The following is a 25,005-nucleotide window of genomic DNA, read 5'->3' as shown; positions in this document are numbered from 1 at the left end:
CCACTTTCAATTTTTAAACAATGTGTGCTAGTCCTTAATCTGCTTAACATCTTTCTGTGTTTATTATTCTTAATTTGTATCAAGCGTGACTGCATTTCGTAAGATTTACTGATCATAGAATAAAACTTAAGTCTGGAATATGTATCTGATTTTTCTTTTGTCCAGTATCTTATATATTCCTCTTGTTGTTTTTTGTCAATGGCAAACTTTAATTTGTGTACATTTAATGTAGATTGGTTATGCCAAACGTGACTAAAACCTAAGTTACAAAGAGATTGTCTAACAAATTGTAGCCATGGCGTTTCTGTCGGATGGTGCAACATTGAGTCATATAATTGATGTATATATACGAATCTTGTTTGGAGTCTAGAATATGCGCCCAGAATGCTATTGTTTGTGATAACATTTTTAATCCTAAACACCTTCCTAATTCCCCCAGTACAGGTATCCACATAGCTTTTCTATGAACTCCAAGAAGGAATCGACAAAATTTGATATAAACAAATTCATGAGGATTTTTGCTAGATAAACATGATCCAAAGAAATGATCAGTATTTGTTTGTTTTATTTTATTACTAAACGTAAACGGATACCAAATTTCAGCGCCATATGTTAATATCGGATTTACAAGTGAATCAAATAAATGTATCATTGTGTCTATTTGCACGTTTTGATTGCTGAAAATTCTGCGGAGGGAATGTGCTGCTTTATTACCTTGTTTACTTAAATGATCTTGAGCTGTATCAAAATTTCCATTCTTGTTGAATATGACCCCTAAATATTTATATTGATCTGTTACTTTGATTACATCAGTTCCACATTTAAATATTGTGTGCATTTTTGGATTTATATGACAAAATACTATAATCTTTGTTTTTTCCATGTTAATTTTCAAACCCCACTGTAGGCAATAGTTATTTAGATAATCTAACTTATTTTGTAATCCTATTTTTGATTTTGAAAGAAGTACTAGATCATCTGCATACAATAGACACGATATTTTTGTATATATTTTGTGTGTGTGTGTGTGTGTGTGTGTGTGTGTGTGTGTGTGTGTTATGTTTATCGCTTTAGGGTAATGCACTTCATGATTATTATAGGTACAATTGTTATAATTAGCACACACACGTACACACAACACAAACACACACACACACACACACACACACACACACACACACACACACACACACACACACACACACACCACACGCAAGCACACACACACACACACGTGACACTGATGCACACACACACACCACACGCAAACACACACACACACACACACACACACACGTACACACAACACAAACACACACACACACACACACAGGGACAAAGCCAACCATTATTTACTCAGGATACTAAGGAATCAACACCCTCATAAGTCATTTAACCTCAAGTTGAGATCTCGAGCTCATAACTTGAGAGATTTGTCAAAATGAACACTTACTTTTGCTCTCTCGGTGTGCTGCCCCAGCAGAATGATCATTGTAATCCAGATGTAAGATGTCTGAAGCCTTTGAATCAGCCGTCTATTATCCATCGTGGTCAATTTTCCACTGACAGTAGCATTGAAACCTCTCTTTTTTATCTTTTTTTTATTCAATTATTTAGTTAGTTATTTACTTTGTAATTTGTGTGGGTTTTTTTTTCTTCTACCGAGAAATTACCACGAAGATCTTGTCTGCTTGGTTCTGACCGCAAATGTCCATAAACTGTCCAAGACACTACACTTCAAGGTCAATAGTTTTCGTTTTGCTGCATCAGTTGCAGAACTTGTCAAAAGCATCTCAAAATAATACTACCAGATGGCAAATCCTAAAGTCCAGTCACATTTTCTTTCACAGGCAAACTAGCGAGACAGAATAACGTGGCATAGTCTGGAAGCAAGCGGACTTAGAGTAGTTTGTTTTCATTGAAGCATGGAAGGAAACTTGATCGTCCTAAAAAAAAAATGTCCAAGCCATTATGCGACGCGAACAGCTGAAACACTCAAACACTCATGCTCAGTTTTCTAATTCGAGGGAAAAATCAAAACTTGACTAGACTAAATGTAAAAAAAGGAAGTCGGCAAATCCATCTTAAAATCAGCTTGGTCAGTGGAGGTTTCATCACAGAACTGAGTTGAAGTTGATGCAGCGTGATTTCTGCACACATTTTTATTTGTTTGAAGAAACCAATTCAAATGTAATCAGGAAGTGTATTTTCCTTACTGAGTGAAGCCGCTAATGTTCACATCAAAATGATAAATTAAATAAATCCACCACGAAATGAGTCGCATGTCACCTCGCGCGGTTCTGCGCTAGGCTTAAATATAAGTCCGGGGAGTGGCTGGTAACAGTGTGAGGGTCACCTTATAACTCAAACAGTTTTCGCTCTTTTCTAAAACAGTTTTCACCACTGGATAGAGCATAAATAACTCTTTAGGAAAATGAAAATCATGCAAAGGTGACATGCGACTCATTCCGTTGTGGAGGGTCACAAATGCCGGAGCCAGAAGAAAGCACGGTGACCTATAAAACGTCTCCTACACCGGAACTGAGAAGAGCCTCATACTTTTTCTTGTTGTTGCTTCAACAAGTCGATAATGACCAGGTAATGTTTTTCCTCATTCAAGGTGTTTGCACCACAATGAAGAGAAGAATTCTACATGTACATGAAGGAGTGGCTTTCACAGCCCTCTTCAAGTTCCCACCTGAACGATATCCTATAGCTCACTGAGGTGGTGTTATCAGTGTCGTAATCCAAAATAACGCTGAGTCGCCTGGAGCCTTCGGGAATTCCCATATTGAATAATGTTTCTGTGAAAAGCGCGCCGAAGCTAGAGTTTTGTTCAAGTCATTCTCCTTGCTAAACAATGTATAGTTAGAGCCAAATCGAATAACTGAGACTGTCCCCAGCCCTTAATACTGTTTCTTGTGAAAAATGTTAAACACAAGGTTGTTGATTGAAAAGTATAGTTCTTGGGTAAACTTCGTGACAATAGTAACAATGGTAAATTTGCAAGAGATTGGTGATTAAACAAACATTTTTGAATTGGTGTTTTATGAAGATTCAGCGAGTTATTTTTCCTTTTCCATTTACAGCCGCAAATACCGGCCCTATGTGAATACTTGAGGCTAGAGCCCGTATTGCCAGTGTATTGTCTAGTGTGACAACCGCCCCCACCCCCACCAGCACCAACTCCCCCCCCCCCCCCTCTCTCTCTCCATATCCCCACCATTGCATGCCGAGGTATGTCTATGTGTACATCTGTGTGTAAATGTGAAGTCTCTGACAGTCCCAATGTGACCTTGTGGATGTTTTATGTGATGTTCATGTGTATAAATTGTAAAAAGACAACAATTGTTTTAGTCTCTTTACTGTTACATATTCTTTCAAATCCTACCAAAAAAATAGCATCGCAGGTCAATGGGTCAATCGTGTTACTTTTCAAGTGTCACACAGTTGAGGGCCCCAAAGGGGGGGGTATCATCACGATCACGGGAAGGGAAATTTTAGCTTTCACGATCACAGTTACCTTTATTTTTTTTTCACGATCACGAACACCTTGACGAATAGAGGATCATAGAGTGATACAGCTGTGAAAAATGTACGTTGAAAATAAAATGCTTTGCAATAATGCCCATCACGATCACGAAAACAAATGACGATCACGATCACGAGACTTGATTTTTTTGTCATCACGGATCACGGGCAAAGTCCCATCACGATCACAGAAATGGAAATTTCGGCAATCACGGTCACAGAAAGGTCAAAAATCGCCAATCACGATCACGATTTTAAACCCTTTGTATTGGGGCCCTCAGTGTTCAACAACCAGAACCACCAGGAAAAGGTAACCGAGGACACTAAAGTCTGCGCAGTCGTTTATCTCCCATGAGCACATTGGTAACAATGGCGGCAAGCAAGGTAAGAAGGCGGCTCTGTGTGTTAATTTTGCTTGCTGCAGTTGATTTCGTTATCGTTTTCCAGTGATCTTCTGACATAGTAAAATTTTAAGCATAAAGTTTGTAATCGGATAAGCTGAATTTCTGTGGATAGCTTTTTGCCGATGAAAAATCGGAGCAAACTCTGATTGTGCTTGCTCAGTTATTCTGCCTTCTGCCGGTTGTGCAATGGTTGGAATCAGCGTGTAGATTACAGACTGGCAGTGTACTTAGTCAGCTTGTGGTACTGTTGTATATATGTACACTATTTGGTACTGTACTGTCTGACAATTTGTCTGTTGCCTTTTTCAATTGCAGGAAGCTATCGCAATCGTCTTGGATGTCGGTCCGACTATGAATAGCGCGCCTGCAGGGGAGGCAACTCCGCTGCAGACAGCTATTCAGGCCATCACGATGATCTTGCAACGGAAGGTACACACAATCTGTAATACTTGTGAGGAGTGTACATATAAACAGACATGCATGCTGCACTCATCACCATACAAACACACACACACGTGCGCACTTGCACGTGCACACACAGACAACACACACACATGCATACCCCCAAAATCAACCTGCATGCCAAACCTTGCCTCCAAACAATGTATGATATTCAGCAAATGACACAGTGTGACAGTATACAATGTGAGAAACAATACATGCATCTTTTCTTTTTTGCAAAAGTGTTGATTAATAGTGACAAGATCGTGTGAATCCACCTTCATTTGTATGCACATATTTAAATGGGCGGGGATATAGCTCAGTTGGTAGTGCGCTGGATTTGTATTCAGTTGGCCGCTGTCAGCGTGAGTTCGATCCCAGGTTCGGCGGAAATTTATTTCACAGAGTCAACTTTGTGTGCAGACTCTCTTCGGTGTCCGAACCCCCCCGTGTACACTACATTGGGTGTGCACGTTAAAGATCCCACGATTGACAAAAGGGTCTTTCCTGGCAAAATTGCTTAGGCACAGCTAGGCACCATCCCCCAAGCGTAGCAGATTCATCACCATGTTGATGTTGGCTACCTATCACCAAGAAAGAAAGAAAAAATGTAAATTCAAAAGGAAAAGTTCCCAAGGCTAAATCATGATTGGTTCATTTGTACACCATGGATTGCATGTGTGTATGATAATTTGTTGTCTCTTTAAGCAGCATAATGAGTTTTGTGTGTAGATGTTTGCGGAGTCCAAGGATGAGATTGCCCTGATACTGTTTGGCACGACGGACACAGACAACCCGCTGGTTGATGGAGACAGCTACGAGCATGTCAGCATTGCACGCCATCTGGGAGTTGCTGACTTCGACCTGCTTCAGATGGTTCAAAACGACATCCAGCCTGGTGACACGCCCGCTGACTGTATCCTTGTGTGTGTGTCTGCCTCTGTGTGTGTGTGTGTGTGTGTCTGCCTCCTTGTGTGTGTGTGTGTGTGTGTGTCTGCCTCCTTGTGTGTGTGTGTGTGTCTGCCTCCTTGTGTGTGTGTGTGTGTGTCTGCCTCCTTGTGTGTGTGTGTGTGTGTCTGCCTCCGTGTGTGTGTGTGTGTCTGCCTCCTTGTGTGTGTGTGTGTGTCTGCCTCCTTGTGTGTGTGTGTGTGTGTCTGCCTCCTTGTGTGTGTGTGTGTGTCTGCCTCCTTGTGTGTGTGTGTGTGTCTGCCTCCTTGTGTGTGTGTGTGTGTCTGCCTCCTTGTGTGTGTGTGTGTGTCTGCCTCCTTGTGTGTGTGTGTGTGTCTGCCTCCGTGTGTGTGTGTCTGCCTCCTTGTGTGTGTGTGTGTGTCTGCCTCCTTGTGTGTGTGTGTGTGTGTCTGCCTCCGTGTGTGTGTGTGTGTCTGCCTCCTTGTGTGTGTGTGTGTCTGCCTCCTTGTGTGTGTGTGTGTCTGCCTCCGTGTGTGTGTGTGTGTGTGTCTGCCTCCTTGTGTGTGTGTGTGTGTGTCTGCCTCCGTGTGTGTGTGTGTGTGTCTGCCTCCTTGTGTGTGTGTGTGTGTCTGCCTCCTTGTGTGTGTGTGTGTGTCTGCCTCCTTGTGTGTGTGTGTGTGTGTCTGCCTCCTTGTGTGTGTGTCTGCCTCCTTGTGTGTGTGTGTGTGTCTGCCTCCGTGTGTGTGTGTGTGTGTCTGCCTCCTTGTGTGTGTGTGTGTGTGTCTGCTTCCTTGTGTGTGTGTGTGTGTCTGCCTCCTTGTGTGTGTGTGTGTGTCTGCCTCCGTGTGTGTGTGTGTGTCTGCCTCCTTGTGTGTGTGTGTGTCTGCCTCCTTGTGTGTGTGTCTGCCTCCGTGTGTGTGTGTGTGTGTCTGCCTCCGTGTGTGTGTGTGTGTGTCTGCCTCCGTGTGTGTGTGTGTGTGTCTGCCTCCTTGTGTGTGTGTGTGTGTGTCTGCCTCCTTGTGTGTGTGTCTGCCTCCTTGTGTGTGTGTGTGTGTGTCTGCCTCCTTGTGTGTGTGTGTGTGTGTCTGCCTCCTTGTGTGTGTGTGTGTGTGTCTGCCTCCTTGTGTGTGTGTCTGCCTCTGTGTGTGTGTGTGTGTGTGCCTCTGTGTGTGTGTGCCTCCGTGTGTGTGTGGAGATACAAAATTTCACAATTATTTTTAGACTGAATGCACATCGTTCTATCTATGCCTTTGACTTGTAAAACTGCACCCACTTCTGTGTGAACACAACAAAGGCAGACTAAGGGTTAAAAAAAAAAGAACTGGGTGAAAGGGTAAAAAGAACTGGGTGAAAGGGTAAAAAGATCTGGGTGAAAGGGTAAAACGATCTGGGTGAAAGGGTAAAAAGATCTGGGTGAAAGGGTAAAAAGATCTGGGTGAAAGGGTAAAAAGATCTGGGTGAAAGGGTAAAAAGATCTGGGTGAAAGGGTAAAAAGATCTGTGTGAAAGGGTAAAAAGATCTGGGTGAAAGGGTAAAAAGATCAGGGCGAAAGGGTAAAAAGATCTGTGTGAAAGGGTAAAAAGATCTGGGTGAAAGGGTAAAAAGATCTGTGTGAAAGGGTAAAAAGATCTGGGTGAAAGGGTAAAAAGATCTGTGTGAAAGGGTAAAAAGATCTGGGTGAAAGGGTAAAAAGATCTGGGTGAATCACTAAATGAAAGTCTGATCATATGAAAGCATATTGCTGTGGATTTGTCCTAAAGTATGAGATTCCTCTATCATCTGATCTTCATATTGCATACATGTCAGAAGCTGCAGGGAAGAGCTTTGTGTCTGTTCTTGATGTTGAAGGAAGAAGAAGAAATGATTTTTTTTTTCAGGTTGAGTTTTTGGAAATTCTTTTATGATTGTATCTCGAGTCGACGAGTGATTCTCTTGCGTACTTGAGTTGAAGTCTTCTGTTAGTGTGTCCTTAATTTGTCCAGTTATTGATGCCATGATTGTTGCAATGGACCATCTTGAAAGTGGCCTTCAGTGAGTATTGTTTTTATGTCTATAAACCAAAGTGCCTTTTCAAGCAAACAAACACAACTGCGAAGAATATAGACAAACAAGCAACGACAGACTATTTTCTTGTATTAGTGCTTGAAATATTAATTGTTACTTTTGTACTTGGGATTGTATGCGCTGTAACTAGCACCTTCATATAATATAGGGTGTCTAAAAAAAAGTACCCAAAAAGACATTGAAACATCAGTATCGAGAAATGTAAATGTAAGCTAATACGCTAATATGTACCCCAGACCAAGAAACCTACAGCAACTGAAGGCAAACATTCTCAGAGAAATCCAGAACATCCCACAGGAAACATTCCCCAATGTAATGAACAATATGGCAATGAGGATGCAGTCTGTCATAGGAAAACGGGCAGGCTACATTAATCACGTGGTGTGAAGAAACAGACGATCTCAACTGAAAGCTGTGAACTGGGGACAAACCTTCTATGAACTGACTACAATATCACGCAAACATGATTTCAATCAAGTTTACTGACTTGTCTGTAGTATTGAAAGAAAATCAGGTCCTTTTTTTTTTTGAGACACCCTGTATATAGTGTAAGGAGTCAGTGCATTTGTCAGTTTTCACTTCCAGGTTGAAGTTTCCAGAGTACTCGTTTTCCACGACATCCCTCATAATAATATGATAACCTAAAGAATACAAAAGTGTTACCAATGTAGAGTTTTCATCACTTATCTTCTGTCTGTCGAGTGATCCAATCAACTTTTGTACTCATAATCCGTATTTCACTTGATCAGTTATGAGAACCGTGCCGTGTTTAAAAGTAAAAAGATGTTTTTAAATTTGTTTACGAATTGCTCTGGAGCATTAATTACTTTGTTAACAGTTGCTTGTGTTGATAAATGACCTGGCAATTTTCTTGATATTAATCTGTACCTTATTGATGAACTTAAATGCCCCTCCCCCCCAACTTTGTCTACTAAACAGAGGGAAGCACTGCTTTAGGCCAAAGTAGCTGATTGTTGCAAGACCGGTACCTTGAAAAGATTTTTTTCCCAACTTTCAGAGAAAAACAGTGCTTATGATTTTGACAGATACCAAAACAGATGCATCATTGAAATTATTTTCTTTACCAAACTTTCAGAGGAAATCAGTGCTATGATATTGGCAGATACCGAATTGATGGACTGAAATGAATTTGTTTTTCACCCAACTTTCAGATGAAAGCAGTGCTTGTCATAATTATTGGCAGATACCATACCAATGAATTGAAATGATTTTTGTTCACCCAAATTTCATAGGAAAGCAGTGCTTATATTTAATTGGCAGATACTGAACTGATGAATTGAAATGATTTTTTTATTTCATTTTCAACCTAACTTTCAGAGGAAAGCACTGCTTATGATTTTGACAGATACCAATCTGATGCATCATTGAAATCATTTTTTTCACCCAACTTTCGGAGGGAATTGGCAGATACTGAACTGATGGACTGAAATGACTTTTTTTTCCACCCAACTTTCAGAGGAAAGCTGTGCATATGATATTGACAGATACCGAACTGATGCATCATTGAAAATTTTTTCTCTCACCAAGCTTTCAGAGGGAAGCAGTGCTTATGATATTGGCAAATACATGCACCAAACTGATGGATTGAAATGACTTTTTTTTATTTCCACCCAACTTTCAGAGGAAAGCGGGGCTTTGGGTCGAAGCGTCTGATTGTCCTCAGTGACCTGTCCAGTCCCTTTGGAGACGACCAGCTGGAAACGTTCATTGACGTCATCCAGAAGTTCAACGTAGAAGTCAACTTCATGTGAGTTTTCAGAATAAAGCGAGTGTCTTCAGAGAAAAAAATGTTCCTTGAAGAAAATATGTGAGGATCAAACCTTTTTGTTTGTGTTTTCGTTACATTCTGTGTGAGTTCTGGCTGCCCGGAGACACCAAAAAATACCTTTTAAAGAGAAAAAAAGAAAGCTACATTTTGTTACTGGGGGGGGGGGGGGGGGGGGGGTCTTTTACCTCTCTACCCAACATTCCCCCACACCCTTTCCCACCAGAGCCAGTTTTTATTGATAATTTTTCTCTTAGGTGTTCTCTAGCCTGTATTTAGTACAGTTATTGAGTTAAAGACACACACAAAAAGTATTCTTATACACAGTTTACATGTTTAATTTGACAGAGGTCCAGACCTGGATGATAATGACGATGATGCGGGAGGGGCAGGCCCAGCGGAAGGGGGATCCGGTGACGCCACCCCCGGGAAGGACAAAACACCACAGCAGCGGGCCGGAGAGGCCATGGCCAAGTACATCATCGAGAAGTCCAACGGCGCAAGCTACTCCTTCAAGTGAGATGTTCATGCTTGGCTTGAATTGTTCATGTCATTTGGGGAGAGTGTGTGTGTGTGTGTGTGTGTGTGTGTGTGTGTGTGTGTGTGTGTGTGTGTGTGTGTGTGTGTGTGTGTGTGTGTGTGTGTGTGAGAACCATGGTAGCTACTCCTTCAAGTGAGATGATGTTAACTGCAGTTGGGTCCAATTGTTTTTGCTATTTGGGAAGTATGTTTTTGTGTGTTTATTGCCACGGGGATGTGTGTGTGTGTGTGAGTGTGTTTATTGCTAGTATCTTCTATGTGTGTTGAACTAGTATGCAGCTTTCTTATTTCTTGTCTGTGTGGTGCGTCTGTCTGAACGGAGTCTATTAGTCCTCTGCATGTGCACACATGTGTGTTTGACTCTCTCTCTCTCTGTCTTATGTTTTAAATTTTTATGACAATTTATTTTCAAATTTGTAGCTGTATATAATATCCAGTTATAATGTGTTGAGTTTGATATGATAGTTCTTTGATTATTTTATATTGTTTTCTGTTCCTGTTGACCCTATATTAGGGCGAGGGCTGGATGTAAAAAAGCATATACTTTTGCTTATCTATTACCCTTGATAATAAAGATTGTCTTGTCTTCTCTCTCTCTTTCTCTCTCTCTTTCTCTCTCTCTCTCTCTCTCTGTCTCTCTCTGTCTCTCTGTCTCTCTGTCTCTCTCTGTCTCTCTGTCTCTCTGTCTCTCTGTCTCTCTCTCTCTCTCTCTCTCTCTCTCTCTCTCTCTCTCTCTCTCTCTCTCTCTTTCAAGCATTATTTATGTCGGTGGGATCGCCCTATTGCAGAACAGGCTTTACGATCCATTTTTCCAGGATCTGTATTTAATTTTTTTTATCCTGGCTGATTGCTCTACCTTCATTGTGTGCAGTGAGGCATTGCCGGCCTTGAGCTATTTCCAGTCTCGCCAAGTCCGCCCCACAGCTTGGAAGTGCCTGCTAGAGGTGGGCCCAAACCTCAAGATTCCTATCAATGGATACATCAAGGTAACTGAACTTGCACCCGGGTTTTGTCTTTTTGAGGGGCCAGCGTTGGACGTTTGTTTTATTATTTAAAACTGTTGTGAACAACTTTTCTTCTTAAGCTCAATATAAAAATTGCTTTGATTTCTCTGTGTGATTAATAACAAAAATGTCCTCCACGTGCCTCGCTACCAGACTATATTAGAGTTCTATTCCAACACAGGAACAATTTCCTCTGATTGTGAACCTCAAAATTCCCATCATTGGATACATCAAGGTAACTTTACTTGCATGCAGGTAATAGTTGCATTCTTGAAGAGTTGTGTACTTCTGAATGCAAAGCTCGAAAGTCCTGTCAAGGGATGCACTGGGGGGTGGGGGATGTGACTGAAATGGGGTTTTCATGGTATTGAAGCAATGTCTCAACCGATGAAGGAGTTCAAAGTGAAGCAGAGCTGGAAGGGGGGGGGGGGGGGGGTGGTATGTAGGTGTGTGTCTGAAATGGGATGTTCCGCTGTACTAAAGCAATGTCTTTGACTCTCAACAGATGAAGGAATTCAAGCTGAAGCAGAGCTGGAAGAACGTGTACGCCAAGGGGTAGGGAGGGTGGAGGGGGGGTCTAAAATGGGATGTTCCGCTGTATTGAAGCAATGTCTTTGACTCTCAACAGATGAAGTAATTCAAGCCGAAACAGAGCTGGAAGAACGTGTACGCCAAGGGGTAGGGAGGGTGGGGGGGGGGGGGGGGGGGTGTCTAAAATGGGATGTTCCGCTGTATTGAAGCAATGTCTTTGACTCTCAACAGATGAAGGAATTCAAGCTGAAGCAGAGCTAGAAGAACGTGTACACCAAGGGGGGTGGGGGGGGGGGTGTGTGTCTAAAATGGGATGTGCCGCTGTATTGAAGCAATGTCTTTGACTCTCAACAGATGAAGGAATTCAAGCTGAAGCAGAGCTGGAAGAACGTGTACGCCAAGGGGTAGGGGGGGGGGGGTGTCTAAAATGGGATGTTCCGCTGTATTGAAGCAATGTCTTTGACTCTCAACAGATGAAGGAATTCAAGCTGAAGCAGAGCTGGAAGAACGTGTACGCCAAGGACCCCAGCCTGGAGATCAAGAGAGAGAGGACCCACCACTTGGACGATGAGGAGGAGACGGAGGTGGACCCTGACGACATCGTAGAAGGTGTTGAGCGATAGCTAAACTAACTGGGTGTGAGCTTGTGTGGGTTTGAGGTTTGTGTTTTGTATGTTTGTACAGTGGACCCCCCTCCCCCCTCCCCCCCCCCCCTCCCCCCTCCCCCCCTTTAAGACCTAAACAAAAAATCTGGTCTTTAAAGGGATCGAGTCTCAAAACAGAGGTAAATTTACAGAGATTGTCAACAGAAAATCTGGGGAATAAACAAGGTATCACAAAGGGGGAAGTCTTAAATTGGGGGGGGGGGGGGGGGGGTGGCTCAACAAAAAGGTTTCACTGTACTTCCTATTTTTCCTCTTCTTCTTCTTCTTCTTGCGTTCGCCGTCACACCATCAGTTTAGTCTGCGAGACGAATGACGTCGTGTAATTAAAAAAATAAGAGTCTTTGCTGGATAACTCTCCTTCCCAATGTGCACTGGAAAGCGACAGTCTTCCCTAAAAAAAACACATTTTGGTTCGAGCAGAAAGACTTCCCTGAAGGAAAATAAAGGTGCAACATCCGCATCCACTTGTGTGTTTTCTTGCTGCCAGGAGAAGCTATCAATTTACCGTTCATATTTGTGAATTTATTTTCCAGATTGTGGACTTTGTCTTGTGGCATGCATGTATGTGTATTGACTCACAGGCCTCTGCACTTAACTGATAAAATCTCCTTGAACAGAATGTAATTCAGCACTTTAGCCAATGCTTTGTGTCTTTTGAACAAAATGTATTGTAGAAGTGAAAAATTCTGATGTGTTTTCAGGGTACTGCTATGGCAGCGACAGGGTCCCAATGACCGCAGAAGACAAGGAGACCATGAAATACCAGTCCGAAAAGTGTTTTAAAGTGCTGGGTTTCACCCAGACTGAACATGTAAGTAGAAATTTTTTGGTTCATAAAAGAGCAGATGGAATTAAATGTAAAGTAGCTTGCTGATTGTATTGTGGAGTTTGTCATTGGTGTCTTTCTTTGACAGAAAACAGCTTCCTATGCTGTTATCATTGATGAATAGACAAGTGAAACAATCATTCAATCAATTAATCAATCAATAATGAAAACAAAGAAAAGAAGATGATAAATATTGTTCAATGACATATCTAGTCCTGTGATAATGATAGTTTTTAGCGGTAAACTTTTAGCTAAAGCTGACGGCAATTTACCTATTTGGAATCATGTTACTATTCCTGTTAGTGTACATATGCGTGCGCGAGTGTAGTATGCTTCGTATGGTATTTTTATCTGTTGTCTTATTATTTGTTTTGTCTTTTAATGTGCACCACACTGAAATTTCTCTGTATGAGATAATAAAGTATTCGTATTCGTAAACCTGAGAACCAGCACCTTCCTGTGCACACACACACACACACACACACACACACAGTGACACACACACACACACACACACACACACACACACACACCACACACACACACACACACACACAGCACACACACACACACACACACACACACACACACACAAACCACAGCACACACACACACACACAAACCACAGCACACACACACACACCACACACACACACCACACACACACACACACACCACACACACACACACACACACACACACCACACACACACACACACACACACACACACACACACACACCACACACACAAGAGAAGAGTTAATTCTTTGAGTGACTTTTGTAATAGCTATGGATGATCATCATAGAGACCAGACCAAACAGAGCAATGTCATCTGTACCCATACTGTCTGATGACTGCAATGCAGGGTTTAACCTGGGAGAAAAAGGCAATGGGACATTTGTCCCTCTCAACCAAATTCCGATGGGACATAGTCGAAGGCAAGAAGCACCAAAGAGGCCTGTACACGTTTTGACCAAAGATGCAAAATAGTGCAATATGGTGCCATTTGAGAATTAGCCACTATATCGTGTTATCTGTGTGTGTGTGTGTGCGTGTGTGTGTGCGTGTGTGTGTGTGTGTGTGTGTGTGTGTGTGTGTGTGTGTGTGTGTGTGTAATCCGATGTAAAGTGTACAATTTCTTTCGAATACATCACCTCAATTTAACTAATAGGAGTTACCTTACTTACGAGTGCTAGACTGAGAAGCGTCCTATGTTACCAGTACTAGACTGTAAACAAGGTCGCTAACTCTAGATTTCCGTCGGTATACCATTTAGGGGAGTAGTCTCCCTTTGTCGGTAGTACCTCTCTGCGCATGTGCCAATGCCCATAATCCCCAGTTTCAATTTCTTGCTACGGGGAGCTAGACGTGTATTTAGACCTTTCCCGTCTAAGAAGACTTCCTTCACAGGAACTACAACATTCACCTTCAATCACGGTTTGGGCTTTCCTTTTTAAGGGCGATTAATACGCCCGTATACATTCAATGATTCATCACGTTGAACAACGTAACGAACCGTGAAAATGAAAGTGAAACGGCTTAAAAATGTAACAAAGTTACTTGGTCATAAGTAGAAGGTACTTCAATCATCAATGATACCTTGTTGACACACAGAGCCTAACAGGCTCCGTTACTTGTCTTTTTTAACTAGTGAACATGCAATTGAACGACAACTATTCTTTACTCAGTCGTTACGAATGTCGAACAGATATTTACAGCGGTTGGACCGGTTTCATTGGCGCAATAGAACTCCGCGAACGATAACTTACCTTGCCGCTTTCATGGAAAGCAACGGCAGGTCACCCTACACATCAATGTAGGAATACGAACAAGACCTTCAACTTCGAAATTACCCGGAAGTTTTTTTTGCGTTGTAACAGCTTTTTATCAACTACAGCGAGGTTTACCATGCGCGTTATCCCGACCGGAAGCGCATTTCTGATCCGAATTTTTAGGCGTACAAAGTACCGAGCGCCCGCGAAGGTTACATACGGCGTATGAATACTTCTGTCATTACAAACTGCGATGACTCTTGCGGGCAGCGTAGATACGGAACGCAGTACGCTTGAACGCTGATTGAACTGAAGGCACAGAGCGCCCGCGAATGTTACATATGGCGTATGAATACAGTGAAACCCGGCTATATTGAAGTAGGCTATATTGAAATCCCGGCTATATTGAAGAATTTTTCAGGTCCCGGCTGAAGCTCTACTTTTTCTTTGTTAAAAAATGTTGGCTACATTGAAGTCGGCTATATTGAAATCCCGGCTATATTGAAACAAAAATTCAGCCCACGAGACGTTTTTACCTGGCTATATTAAATGTTTGCTCCAAAGATTACTTTGTTTAACTTTGTACATTTAGTCAAGTTTTGACTAAATGTTTTAGCATAGAGGGGGAATCGAGACGAGGGTCGTGGTGTATGTGTGTGTGTGTGTGTGTGTGTGTGTGTGTGTGTGTGTGTGTGTGTCTGTGCGTGTGTGTGTCTGTGCGTGTGTGTGTGTAGAGCGATTCAGACCAAACTACTGGACCGATCTTTATGAAATTTGACATGAGAGTTCCTGGGAATGATATCCCCGGATGTTTTGTTCTTTTTTTCGATAAATACTTTTGATGACGTCACATCCGGATTTTTGTAAAGGTTGTGGCGGCACTGTCACACCCTCATTTTTCAATCAAATTGATTGACATTTTTGTAAAGCAATCTTCGACGAAGGCCGGACTTCGGTATTGCATTTCAGCTTGGTGGATTAAAAATTAATTGATGACTTTGGTCATTAAATATCTGAAAATTGTAATAATTTTTTTTATATAAAACGATCCAAATTTACGTTCATATTATTCTACATCATTTCCTGATTCCAAAAACATATAAATATGTTATGTTTGGATTAAAAACAAGCTCTGAAAATTAAAAATATACAAATTATCATCAAAATTAACTTTCCGAAATCGATTTAAAAACAATTTCATCTTATTCCTTGTCGGCGCCTGATTCCAAAAACATATAGATAGGATATGTTTGGATTACAAACACGCTCAGAAAGTTAAAACGAAGAGAGGTACAGAAAAGCGTGCTATGCAGCACAGCGAAACCACTACCGCGCTGAACAGACTCGTCAGTTTCACTCCGTTATGCACAAGCGGTTGACTACGGTCATTGTGAAAAAATGCAGTGCGTTCAGTTTCATTTTGTGAGTTCCACAGCTTGACTAAATGTAGTAATTTTGCCTTACGCGACTTGTTATTTTTAAGAACTGCGCGGGCGCCGAATGATATGACACGCCTCTGTCAGTGCAATCAGTTGAGGAAGGGGAGAGGCCAGATCAGCATCAACTTTCGAGTCAGGAGGTCTCTGATAACAATTACAGTCTAACAATGCCGCGGGCCTCTGACAGCTACGCCATGTAGTCTTGTGGTGCGTAGATCTCCCCGACTTAATTTCTCTTGTTCATGCGAGTAGTTTCCCTTTGTACACTAGCAAAAATGGCTGCAAAACAAACAAGTCGCGTAAGGCAAAATAACAACATTTAGTCAAGCTGTCGAACTCACAGAATGAAACTGAACGCACTGCATTTTTTTCACAATGACCGTAGTCCGCCGCTCGTACAAAAGACAGTGAAATTAACGAGCCTGTTTAGCGCGGTAGTGGTTGGGCTGTGCTGCAAAGCACGCTTTTCTGTACCTCTCTTCGCTTTAACTTTCTGAGCGTGTTTTTAATCCAAACATATCATTTCTATATGTTTTTGGAACCAGGAACCGACAAGGAATAAGATGAAAGTGTTTTTAAATCGATTTCGGAAATTTAATTTTAATCATAAATTTTTATTTTTTTATTTTTTTGGAGCTTGTTTTTAATCCGAATATAACATATTTATATGTTTTTGGAATCAGAAAATGATGAAGACTAACTTACTTACTTACTGCCTTTCACGCCTGGTGGACTAAGATAAACGTAAATTTGGATCATTTTATTAAAAAATAATTTTAATTACAATTTTCGAATTTTTAATGACCAAAGTCATAAATTAATTTTTAAGCCTCCAAGCTGAAATGCAATACCAATGTCCGGCCTTCTTCGAAAATTGCTTGACCAAAATTTCAATCAATTTGATTTGATTGAAAAATGAGGGTGTGACAGTGCCGCCTCAACTTTTACAAAAAGCCGGATATGACGGCATCAGACATTTATCCAAAAAATAAAAAAAACGTCCGGGTATATCATACCCAGGAACTTTCATGTCAAATTTCATAAAGATCGGTCTAGTAGTTCACTCTGAATCGCTCTACACACACACACACACACACACACACACCACGACCCTCGTCTCGATTCCCCCTCTATGTTAAAACATTTAGGCAAAACTTGACTAAATGTAAAAAGGGTGAGTCTGACAATGAAAAGAAAAATCGAACTTATTCAGAAGCTGGAAACTGGCTGCAAAAAAAGAAAGGAAGTAGCTGAGGAATATGGAATGTGTGTAAAGGAGGGGGGGGGGGGGGCGAGCGTGTGTGTGAGTGCGTCCGTGTGTGCGTGTGTGTGTGTGTGTGTGTGTGCAGAAAAAAGCAAGGAGGCTCGAAGAACAACAGCCAGCAGGTGAAAGAATAATGGGAATATATCTCACATCAAACGCAATGTGTGGACACGGAAATAAGAACATATAGTGACAAAAAGTTCGGTTATATTGAATTTCTGAAGGAACAAGAAGGGAAATTCAATATAACCGATAATTGCCTATATTGAAGTTCCGGCTATATTGAAGGTCTTCCCGGGTCCCGTGCCACTTCAATATAGCCGGGTTTCACTGTACTTCGGTCATTACAAACTGCGATGACTTTTGCGGGCAGCGTAGATACGGACCGCAGTACGCTTGAACGCTGATAGAACTGAAAGCGGGTTGTATCGAAGAATAACAACAACAAACCTCGCCCGCTTGGAAAGAAAACCAAACACTGAGATTGAGATATGCGCCTCCGGGAATATTACGGAGGGAACTTCCTTTACTCTCAGAGAAAGGCAAGTAATTCTCTCTCCTATGTTTCTGGGAAACGATGTTTTCTGCGGTTGGCAGATTATGGTTTTGGTATTTTTATCAGATGATCATGGTGGACTCACAGAGACCACGTGGTGGTACTTCTTCAAATTGGATAAAGAATACTTTCCTTACCAACTTTAACTTGATTAACTTGTAAACTTGTATGCGTGCATACATACACATTATATATATATATTAAAAAATAAATAAATAAAAAATTTTTTTTTTTTTAAATTGACAAGGAAGAATTAAAGTGTATGCAAACACAGATGGGACATCTTTATTGGGATATAATCCTTTTTTCTTGGCAAAGGGTATCAAAGAAGTCAGTTGATGTTACAAATTCCATTTTCATGGAGTGTTTAAATCAGCTATCTGAGTGGTAAAAGATTTAACTTATGGATAAACTCAAGTGTTTACACTTTGAGATTTACACTCAGCTAAAATCTGTTGATACCACAGTGCCAGGAGACAGCTCTTCAAATTCAATTAGAACAGGCACACATATATACTTATGTTCTGTTCCAGTGCACAATTGATGTACATTACACTTGAATGACATGTTATGAATAATATACAGTTGAAACCATGCCTTAGGGGCATGAATAAACTTGGTTGTTAACACATGAGTATTACACTCAGCTGAGTTTTCACAACATGCAAGATCGAGCAAGGCTCTGAATAATACTCACAGGGGAGCTTCCTATAATGTTGTCATGCCTCTACTTATTCCTGGTTCGTAGGCAAAACCTAAGCCTTTGACCTTTAACAAGGCCACATCTCTACTGTTGTCACCTAATCCTACGACTAGGTTCTCAGAAGTAGACAACAGGACCTAACAATAAGAGGCCGCCCTTAAATAACACTGGCTCTGGTCAGGTTCATACAAGGGATACAATGTTTATCATTTCATATTATGGAAAATATAACATATTTGCTAAACGGATGTTGTTACAACACACAATTAACTATGCCTCCTAGACAGAGCGGCTACTCTCATGAGAAAGGTACTGGATAAACTCTTGGCACATCCATGCCGTTATCAGTACGAGGGGGAATTAAGTCATATTGACATGTATTTATATATACGTAGACATTACCAAACAGACAATGTCGGGCGCTCTGGGGGAATACCTCCAGTAAGCACAGGAAGAGACAGGCTTCCTTTTCGCCCTGATAACTCCCAGGATTGTTGCGACAGCTTATGACAGACCCTCCAGCTGTCAGGCAAGACGTCCACTGGGCGTAACATGAGTAGAATCTCCCTGAGGTAGCTACAGCCTCGTCTGCAACCTCTCCCTTGAGGTGACCCCGAAACACGGCTGTTGACAGGACTGGGCCCCTCCCACCACTATCTTTGCCAGGATTCCCCATCATGATGGTGGCTTCATGCATTTTGACTACCAGTATTGAGTGCTGCAAACTGCCTGTAGCGATGCTTCAGCACCGGAAGGACAGCTCCCGCCCCCCTTTGCCTGTCTACCACCTCCTGACGGACTGAGGAAGACCTAATGTTTAACGCTCTTGGAACTAGACCAACACTTCACGCCTGACCATATTCAGCAGTGCCCAGCTACACAGAAGTCTGGGAGTGTGAGGAGAATGCCTAGAGCCTCCTAGTTATCTTCATCACCTGGAATGGAGAGCTAATGGTTAGAGGCTACAACCTTCACACCGGGGAGCTGCCCTACCAGTAACAAGATGGCACCTGTAATCTGCATACAGATCACCAGTCAAACAGTGGTGGACAACTGAACAGGGTATAGTAGTCACATCAGTTTCCATGCATACTGCAAGCTCTTGAGGTCTCTAGATGTCTCCTTCGGATACACAGCTACAAGACAGACACTGCGTACCAAGATAAGAGGAATCAAAGTGTCTCAAGACATTTGCCTGAGGAAACGACTCTGAAGATCACTCACACTTGGAGTGGAGCTTGTTCAACAGGGTAACAGGCCCAAGAATCTTGCCATACAAGCGTCGGGCAACACGGGTGAGCATGTTCAGGCTACATCACAAGGCGGGGAGCTGTTGGAGATAACGCAGAGACGGGGGAAGAAGTGCTCTGAGATCGTCAAGTACAGAATGCTTTCATGACCTGTGGACGGACTCAGCGTAACAACTTGTAAGAGTTGCCCCTTCTTCCTGAATGTCATCTGACACCCGCATCAGCCAGGGGATGATGATAGAAATGTCAGATTGTACAGTCGACACTCAACAGAGGATGTCCGACACCTGTAACAGGTCACATCTCGACTGATAATGGTAACAACTCTGGCAGAAGCATCAACAGGAGAGACGACAGTAGACGTCCTAGAGAAGGGATGGGCCGTTTAAGATCACTGGGCAGGTGCCCCTGAGATGATCAGCAGCTTTTGGAAGACAACCTACCCCAGGGTCAGGCAGTCCTTAGGCTACAAAACCTCATGGTTATCATCCTTGGACCAAGTCAAGAACCGCCCTGATATGGCGCTTCGTGGTCGGCTGGGCGTTAAGCAAACAAACAAACCAAGTCAAGGCAAAACCCTTCAACAGGGACAGCACTCAACCTACGTCATGCTTCAGAGACGGACAGACTTGTCTAAAGAGGGAATGTCTCCCGAGGTGACTCCGCCCGTTTTTCCATGGACTTTCCAGGAAGGACACTGAGAGATAGTCTGAGGTCTGGCCAGCCATCCGCACTATGAGATCCATGGGCCAGATTTCATAGATCAAGGAGGACCTCTCAGCCCATGCGGATTGATTAGTGCTGCCAGACATCTTGGACTGGGTAAACCATACGTCCCTCCATCATTGAGTCAAATTTTCCTGGAACAAGAAGAGCTTCCTCTACCTTTAGGGGTATTGGGTACGGCCACAGACACACTTGGATTTGGGAAGGCTCAGCCACCCCTTCCAACCGAACCTTGAATTGGACAAGCTTCGTTTGCCTCTTACAACTGGCGCTCTAAGATCCCTGGACCACAGAGATAAGACCTAGAGGTATTCCTCCCCCGAAAGGCATAATGAGTGCGGCAATACCTTTGACAGTGGGTGAATGTGTCCATCCCATCCATATGTAGACTCTCAGATGCCTGGACTCAAAAGCTAAAGGAGCTGGAGGAAAGAGACACAGTGAGATCCTAGCAGGAGCTAGGAATACCACACAAGGCTATCTCCCTCGCTCCCAGTCTACGGTGACACAAGGTTATTGGGTGAGTATAAGTTGTGTCACTCTAAGAGCTTGAGGTAGAGACACAGTGAGATCCTAGCAGGAGCCAGGAATACCACACCAGCCTTTTCTCCCTCGCTCGAAGAGCCTGAGGTAGAGACACAGTGAGATCCTAGCTGGAGCCAGGAATACCACACCAGCCTATCTCACTCACTCCCAGTCTACGGCTACGCGTCGTTTTTGGGCGAGAAACGTGGCAACTCGGGTGCTGACTAAGACCTTTGTCAAGTCAGAACTATGCATCAGACCAAGAGAGTACACCTCCTGCCTCAGGCAGGGGCCTGAAAACAACTCTGCATAGTCACCCTAGAGCTCAGCTCCACAAACAGCTGAAGTGCCCCAGAGCTCACAAAGCTATGCTGGTCAGACAATGCAACACTTGCCGCCCGCAGCCACGCCTACTGATAATCCAGATATGGACTTGGGTGATCTAGGCAGAAGTACTACTGAGATCACAACATAAGACATCTTTGTGAGTTCAACTACCAGGGGGCAGAACTTTGCATCAGCCCAAGATAGTGCACCTTCGGCCATAGGCCGGAGAACATCACTGCATAGTCATCTAAGAACTTGTGAGCTCTACAGAAATCTGGAGTGTCCCAGAACCCACAAAACCTATGCTGGGCAGACAGCCCAGCAGATGCCACCTACAACCATGTTTACAGAAAACCTAGATCAAGGACCTGGCTGATCAAGCCAGTAAACGGTCCTGCTGAAATCACAAATGGGACCTCTCAGTGAGTTGCATGCCAGGCATGGCACCCTCTTGAGTAAGACAAGAGCGGTCATTCAGCCAATAAGGGCTCAGAGATGCCCATGGTCACTGGGGACCCCCTCACGCTATAAGTGTGGAATTTCAAAGTAAGAAGCAGGTTTTCCCCTTGGGTAAAGGCAATACAGCTGGCTGTCTTTCACTGGCTATTCTAGGACAAATGGTACCTATAACCATTAAGGGTAGGCTTATAGCCCCCACATGCGTTGAGACAGGCACAGGAAAGGTGCAGACAGTGACCGTACTGCTGAGCGCACTTGCGCTTAATTCCTGCCACGCAGGAGGAACAGCTAAGTCAGCCTGAATTTACACTGGTATCTGTGCCTACCATCCTCATTAGAGAGGTAAATTCAGAGAGGATATATATATTCATTCATGCGACTGGCACAATTGTTTGCCATGGAAAGTGGTGCCTCAGACCAGAATTCTACAGGATCTCTGGAAACTCTGTCAATCTCCCTTAAATGGAGGATCAGTCGCAGAGACGCACCTTGGTGATAAGTTCAAGGTATTAGAGGAATTGTTATCTCTGACCATTCCTCATCTTTTAGGTCGTTCACCTGATCCGCCTGCAGAACTTTACGTTGCTGGGGAGTTGGGTCGCTCAAGGCGCATAATGGCAAGTCATAACCATAACCCAACATTGATAAAGACAAGTGATCAGAGGAATAGTAACGACCATCGAGTAGAAACCAGCTCTACATTGACAGGTGGGACTTTCTTCGATTGTCCCTTTCTAGAGCAAGTTGACACAGTGGCAACAATGCAACTTGCCACTCGCCCGACTCAGGATTTCTTGCTTCTCAGTCCGATGATCTATCCTTTTCTTCCCCCGATTTTACAGGGGGGATTCCGGACAAATGGGCTGAGTCGGGTGAGGTGACACTAGATTACCGATCGAAAGTCAACCCTCCAGCCTGTTATCTATTCTCCTATTAGTTAAATTGAGGTGATGTATTCGAAAGAAATATGTATTTTTTACAAGTAAAATGACTATTTCTAAGAATACTCACCTCAATTTAACCAGAGACCCTCCCACCAACCCCGCTATTGACTTAATAGCTTCGAATTGAAACTGGGGATTATGTGCATTGGCACATGCGCAGAGAGGTACTACCGACAAAGGGAGACTACTCCCCTAAATGGTATACCGACGGAAATCTAGAGTTAGCGACCTTGTTTACAGTCTAGTACTGGTAACATAGGACGCTTCTCAGTCTAGCACTCGTAAGTAAGGTAACTCCTATTAGTTAAATTGAGGTGAGTATTCTTAGAAATAGTCATTTTACTTGTAAAAAATACATTTTGCTGGCGCAGTGGAACGTAATCTCAATGCGCCCTATGACGCACTGACGCAAATTGTGATGGGACATTTTCAGATTTAAAGCTGTGGTCTATTTATGACTTTCCGGGGCTACGAGGTTGAAAAATAGGGATAAAATCATGTACAGAATTCTGTACACCAAACGCTACCCGAAACCCCACCTATACGGCGTGTATGACTTTGAGAGCTTCAGTCAACGCTTGAATTGTGCAGTGGTAACATCCGGTTTGCTCTCTCAGAGCTGAGCATATTTGTCGAGAAGGATCGACCAGAAAAAATGAACGACTTGGCAGGGATTCGAACTCAAGGCCTCGGGGCCTCAAAATGTCGGGGCCGATGTCTTAACCGCTAGGCCACTTCACCAGTGTTGTCAAAGATTAAAAAAAAAATTGATAATTTTATATCTTTCTACGCTTGAATTACCATTCATGCGTTGCAAAAACGTAAAAATTGCCATTAAAATTTGCCTTTATTTGCAAACATGTTTCACGGAATCGCAGTACATGTTTACACCGTCATGCTACACGACATTCGCGCCATGCAAATAGCTGCGATATCTCTATTTACAACATGCAAGAAAAATGACAAGAACAGTAATTGAATCTCTCCAAAGCTCTGTGCAGTTGAAAACAGACATCTAAGAAATAGTTATACATGTATTCACTTCTGAACAGTGGGCGGATAGAGATATAAATCATGCTGCGCCATGCAAATAGCTGCGATATCTCTATTTACAACATGCAAGAAAAATGACAAGAACAGTAATTGAATCTCTCCAAAGCTCTGTGCAGTTGAAAACAGACATCTAAGAAATAGTTATACATGTATTCACTTCTGAACAATGGGCGGATAGAAATATAAATCATGCTGCTTCAAGAATAACATAACAAGAATTCATATCAATGTTTTTCCTTCTTTTTCTCGATTGACGCAGTAGTCTAGCCTAGGACATGCGACACGAAGTCTCGAGGTCGAGAGTTCGAATCTTCGCCGGGGCGTTTATTTTTTCCCCTTGATCTCTCTTGAAGATAAAATATGATCAGTCTTGAGAGAGAAAACCGGATGTTATCCCTGCAAAATTCAAGCGTTGACTGAAGCTCTCAAGGTCATACACGCCGTATAGGTGGGGTTTCGGGTAGCGTTTGCTGTACAGAATCCTGTACATGATTGTATCCCTATTTTTCAACCTCGTAGCCCCGGAAAGTCATAAATAGACCACAGCTTTAATGTGCCAATGGCACGGGGCGCACTAGTAAATGAAACCCCGGCAATGTACACATTGTCTGATTGTATCCATGGTTACTCCACAGGTGAAGAGGGGACACCACATGGGGGACAGCTGCCTGTCGGTCTCAGCCGAGAAAGGGGATGAGGTAAAATTTAAAGAAAAAAAGGGATGTCTATTCAGAGCTTTCATGTTGGCATAGTCTCCAATTAACCCAGGGGAAGTGACGTCACATAATTATAGTCTTGAGTCGAGCGTGTGCCTACCTGATCTCGTGTTAACCCATTGCGGACTCCCATTTGCCATAGGTCAGCAGCACCTCTGCATAAGTGAATATAGAAAGACAGTGTGTTTTTTTGTCTTTTTTCTCTCCTAAATATTCTGTGTGTTTTTGTGTTGTGGTCTGTGTTCAATTCCATTTAAAAGCTTGGAAAGATCTGTAGTGGTGCATATAATCATTCACTTGAGAAGGAAAGGATGTTTGAAAGACTAGCTTGCACATTGTGCTTTACTACCGTATTAAATCATGCACACTTGTTAGTGAAAATATTATATGTTAATTGTATTTTTGGCCAAAATCTGACACTGAGATCTGAGATCACGCTAGTGGCCGAGGTGAACAATGACTGTCTTGATCTGAGTAAAATGTTACATGTTAAAAAAAAAAAAAAGAATAAAAAAAGAATACAAAAAAATTTATGTTTTGATCCATTTCAGTTATATTTTTTATGACT

General features: G+C 42.6%; 2 protein-coding genes across 2 annotated transcripts in view; one reads left to right on the top strand and one right to left on the bottom strand.

The window, feature by feature from the left end:
- The window catches only part of LOC138980395 (uncharacterized), a 39,395-nt gene extending 36,903 nt beyond the window's left edge, over positions 1-2,492 (bottom strand). Inside the window, exon 1 of the mRNA XM_070353259.1 lies at positions 1,454-2,492. Coding sequence (XP_070209360.1) covers positions 1,454-1,546 — 93 coding nt within the window. The 5' untranslated portion in view covers positions 1,547-2,492. The remainder of the gene's footprint in view (positions 1-1,453) is intronic.
- A 1,330-nt stretch (positions 2,493-3,822) lies between these two features.
- The window catches only part of LOC138980398 (X-ray repair cross-complementing protein 5-like), a 37,765-nt gene continuing 16,582 nt past the window's right edge, over positions 3,823-25,005 (top strand). Inside the window, exons 1-10 of the mRNA XM_070353264.1 lie at positions 3,823-3,915; positions 4,251-4,364; positions 5,109-5,292; positions 7,268-7,316; positions 8,992-9,117; positions 9,484-9,651; positions 10,547-10,661; positions 11,684-11,819; positions 12,577-12,686; positions 24,357-24,419. Of these exons, the coding sequence (XP_070209365.1) occupies positions 3,883-3,915; positions 4,251-4,364; positions 5,109-5,292; positions 7,268-7,316; positions 8,992-9,117; positions 9,484-9,651; positions 10,547-10,661; positions 11,684-11,819; positions 12,577-12,686; positions 24,357-24,419 (1,098 nt within the window). The 5' untranslated portion in view covers positions 3,823-3,882. The remainder of the gene's footprint in view (positions 3,916-4,250; positions 4,365-5,108; positions 5,293-7,267; positions 7,317-8,991; positions 9,118-9,483; positions 9,652-10,546; positions 10,662-11,683; positions 11,820-12,576; positions 12,687-24,356; positions 24,420-25,005) is intronic.

Source organism: Littorina saxatilis, linkage group LG11, assembly GCF_037325665.1.
Source record: "Littorina saxatilis isolate snail1 linkage group LG11, US_GU_Lsax_2.0, whole genome shotgun sequence".
NCBI lineage: Eukaryota > Metazoa > Mollusca > Gastropoda > Littorinimorpha > Littorinidae > Littorina > Littorina saxatilis.
This window is presented reverse-complemented; position numbering and strand designations above follow the sequence as displayed.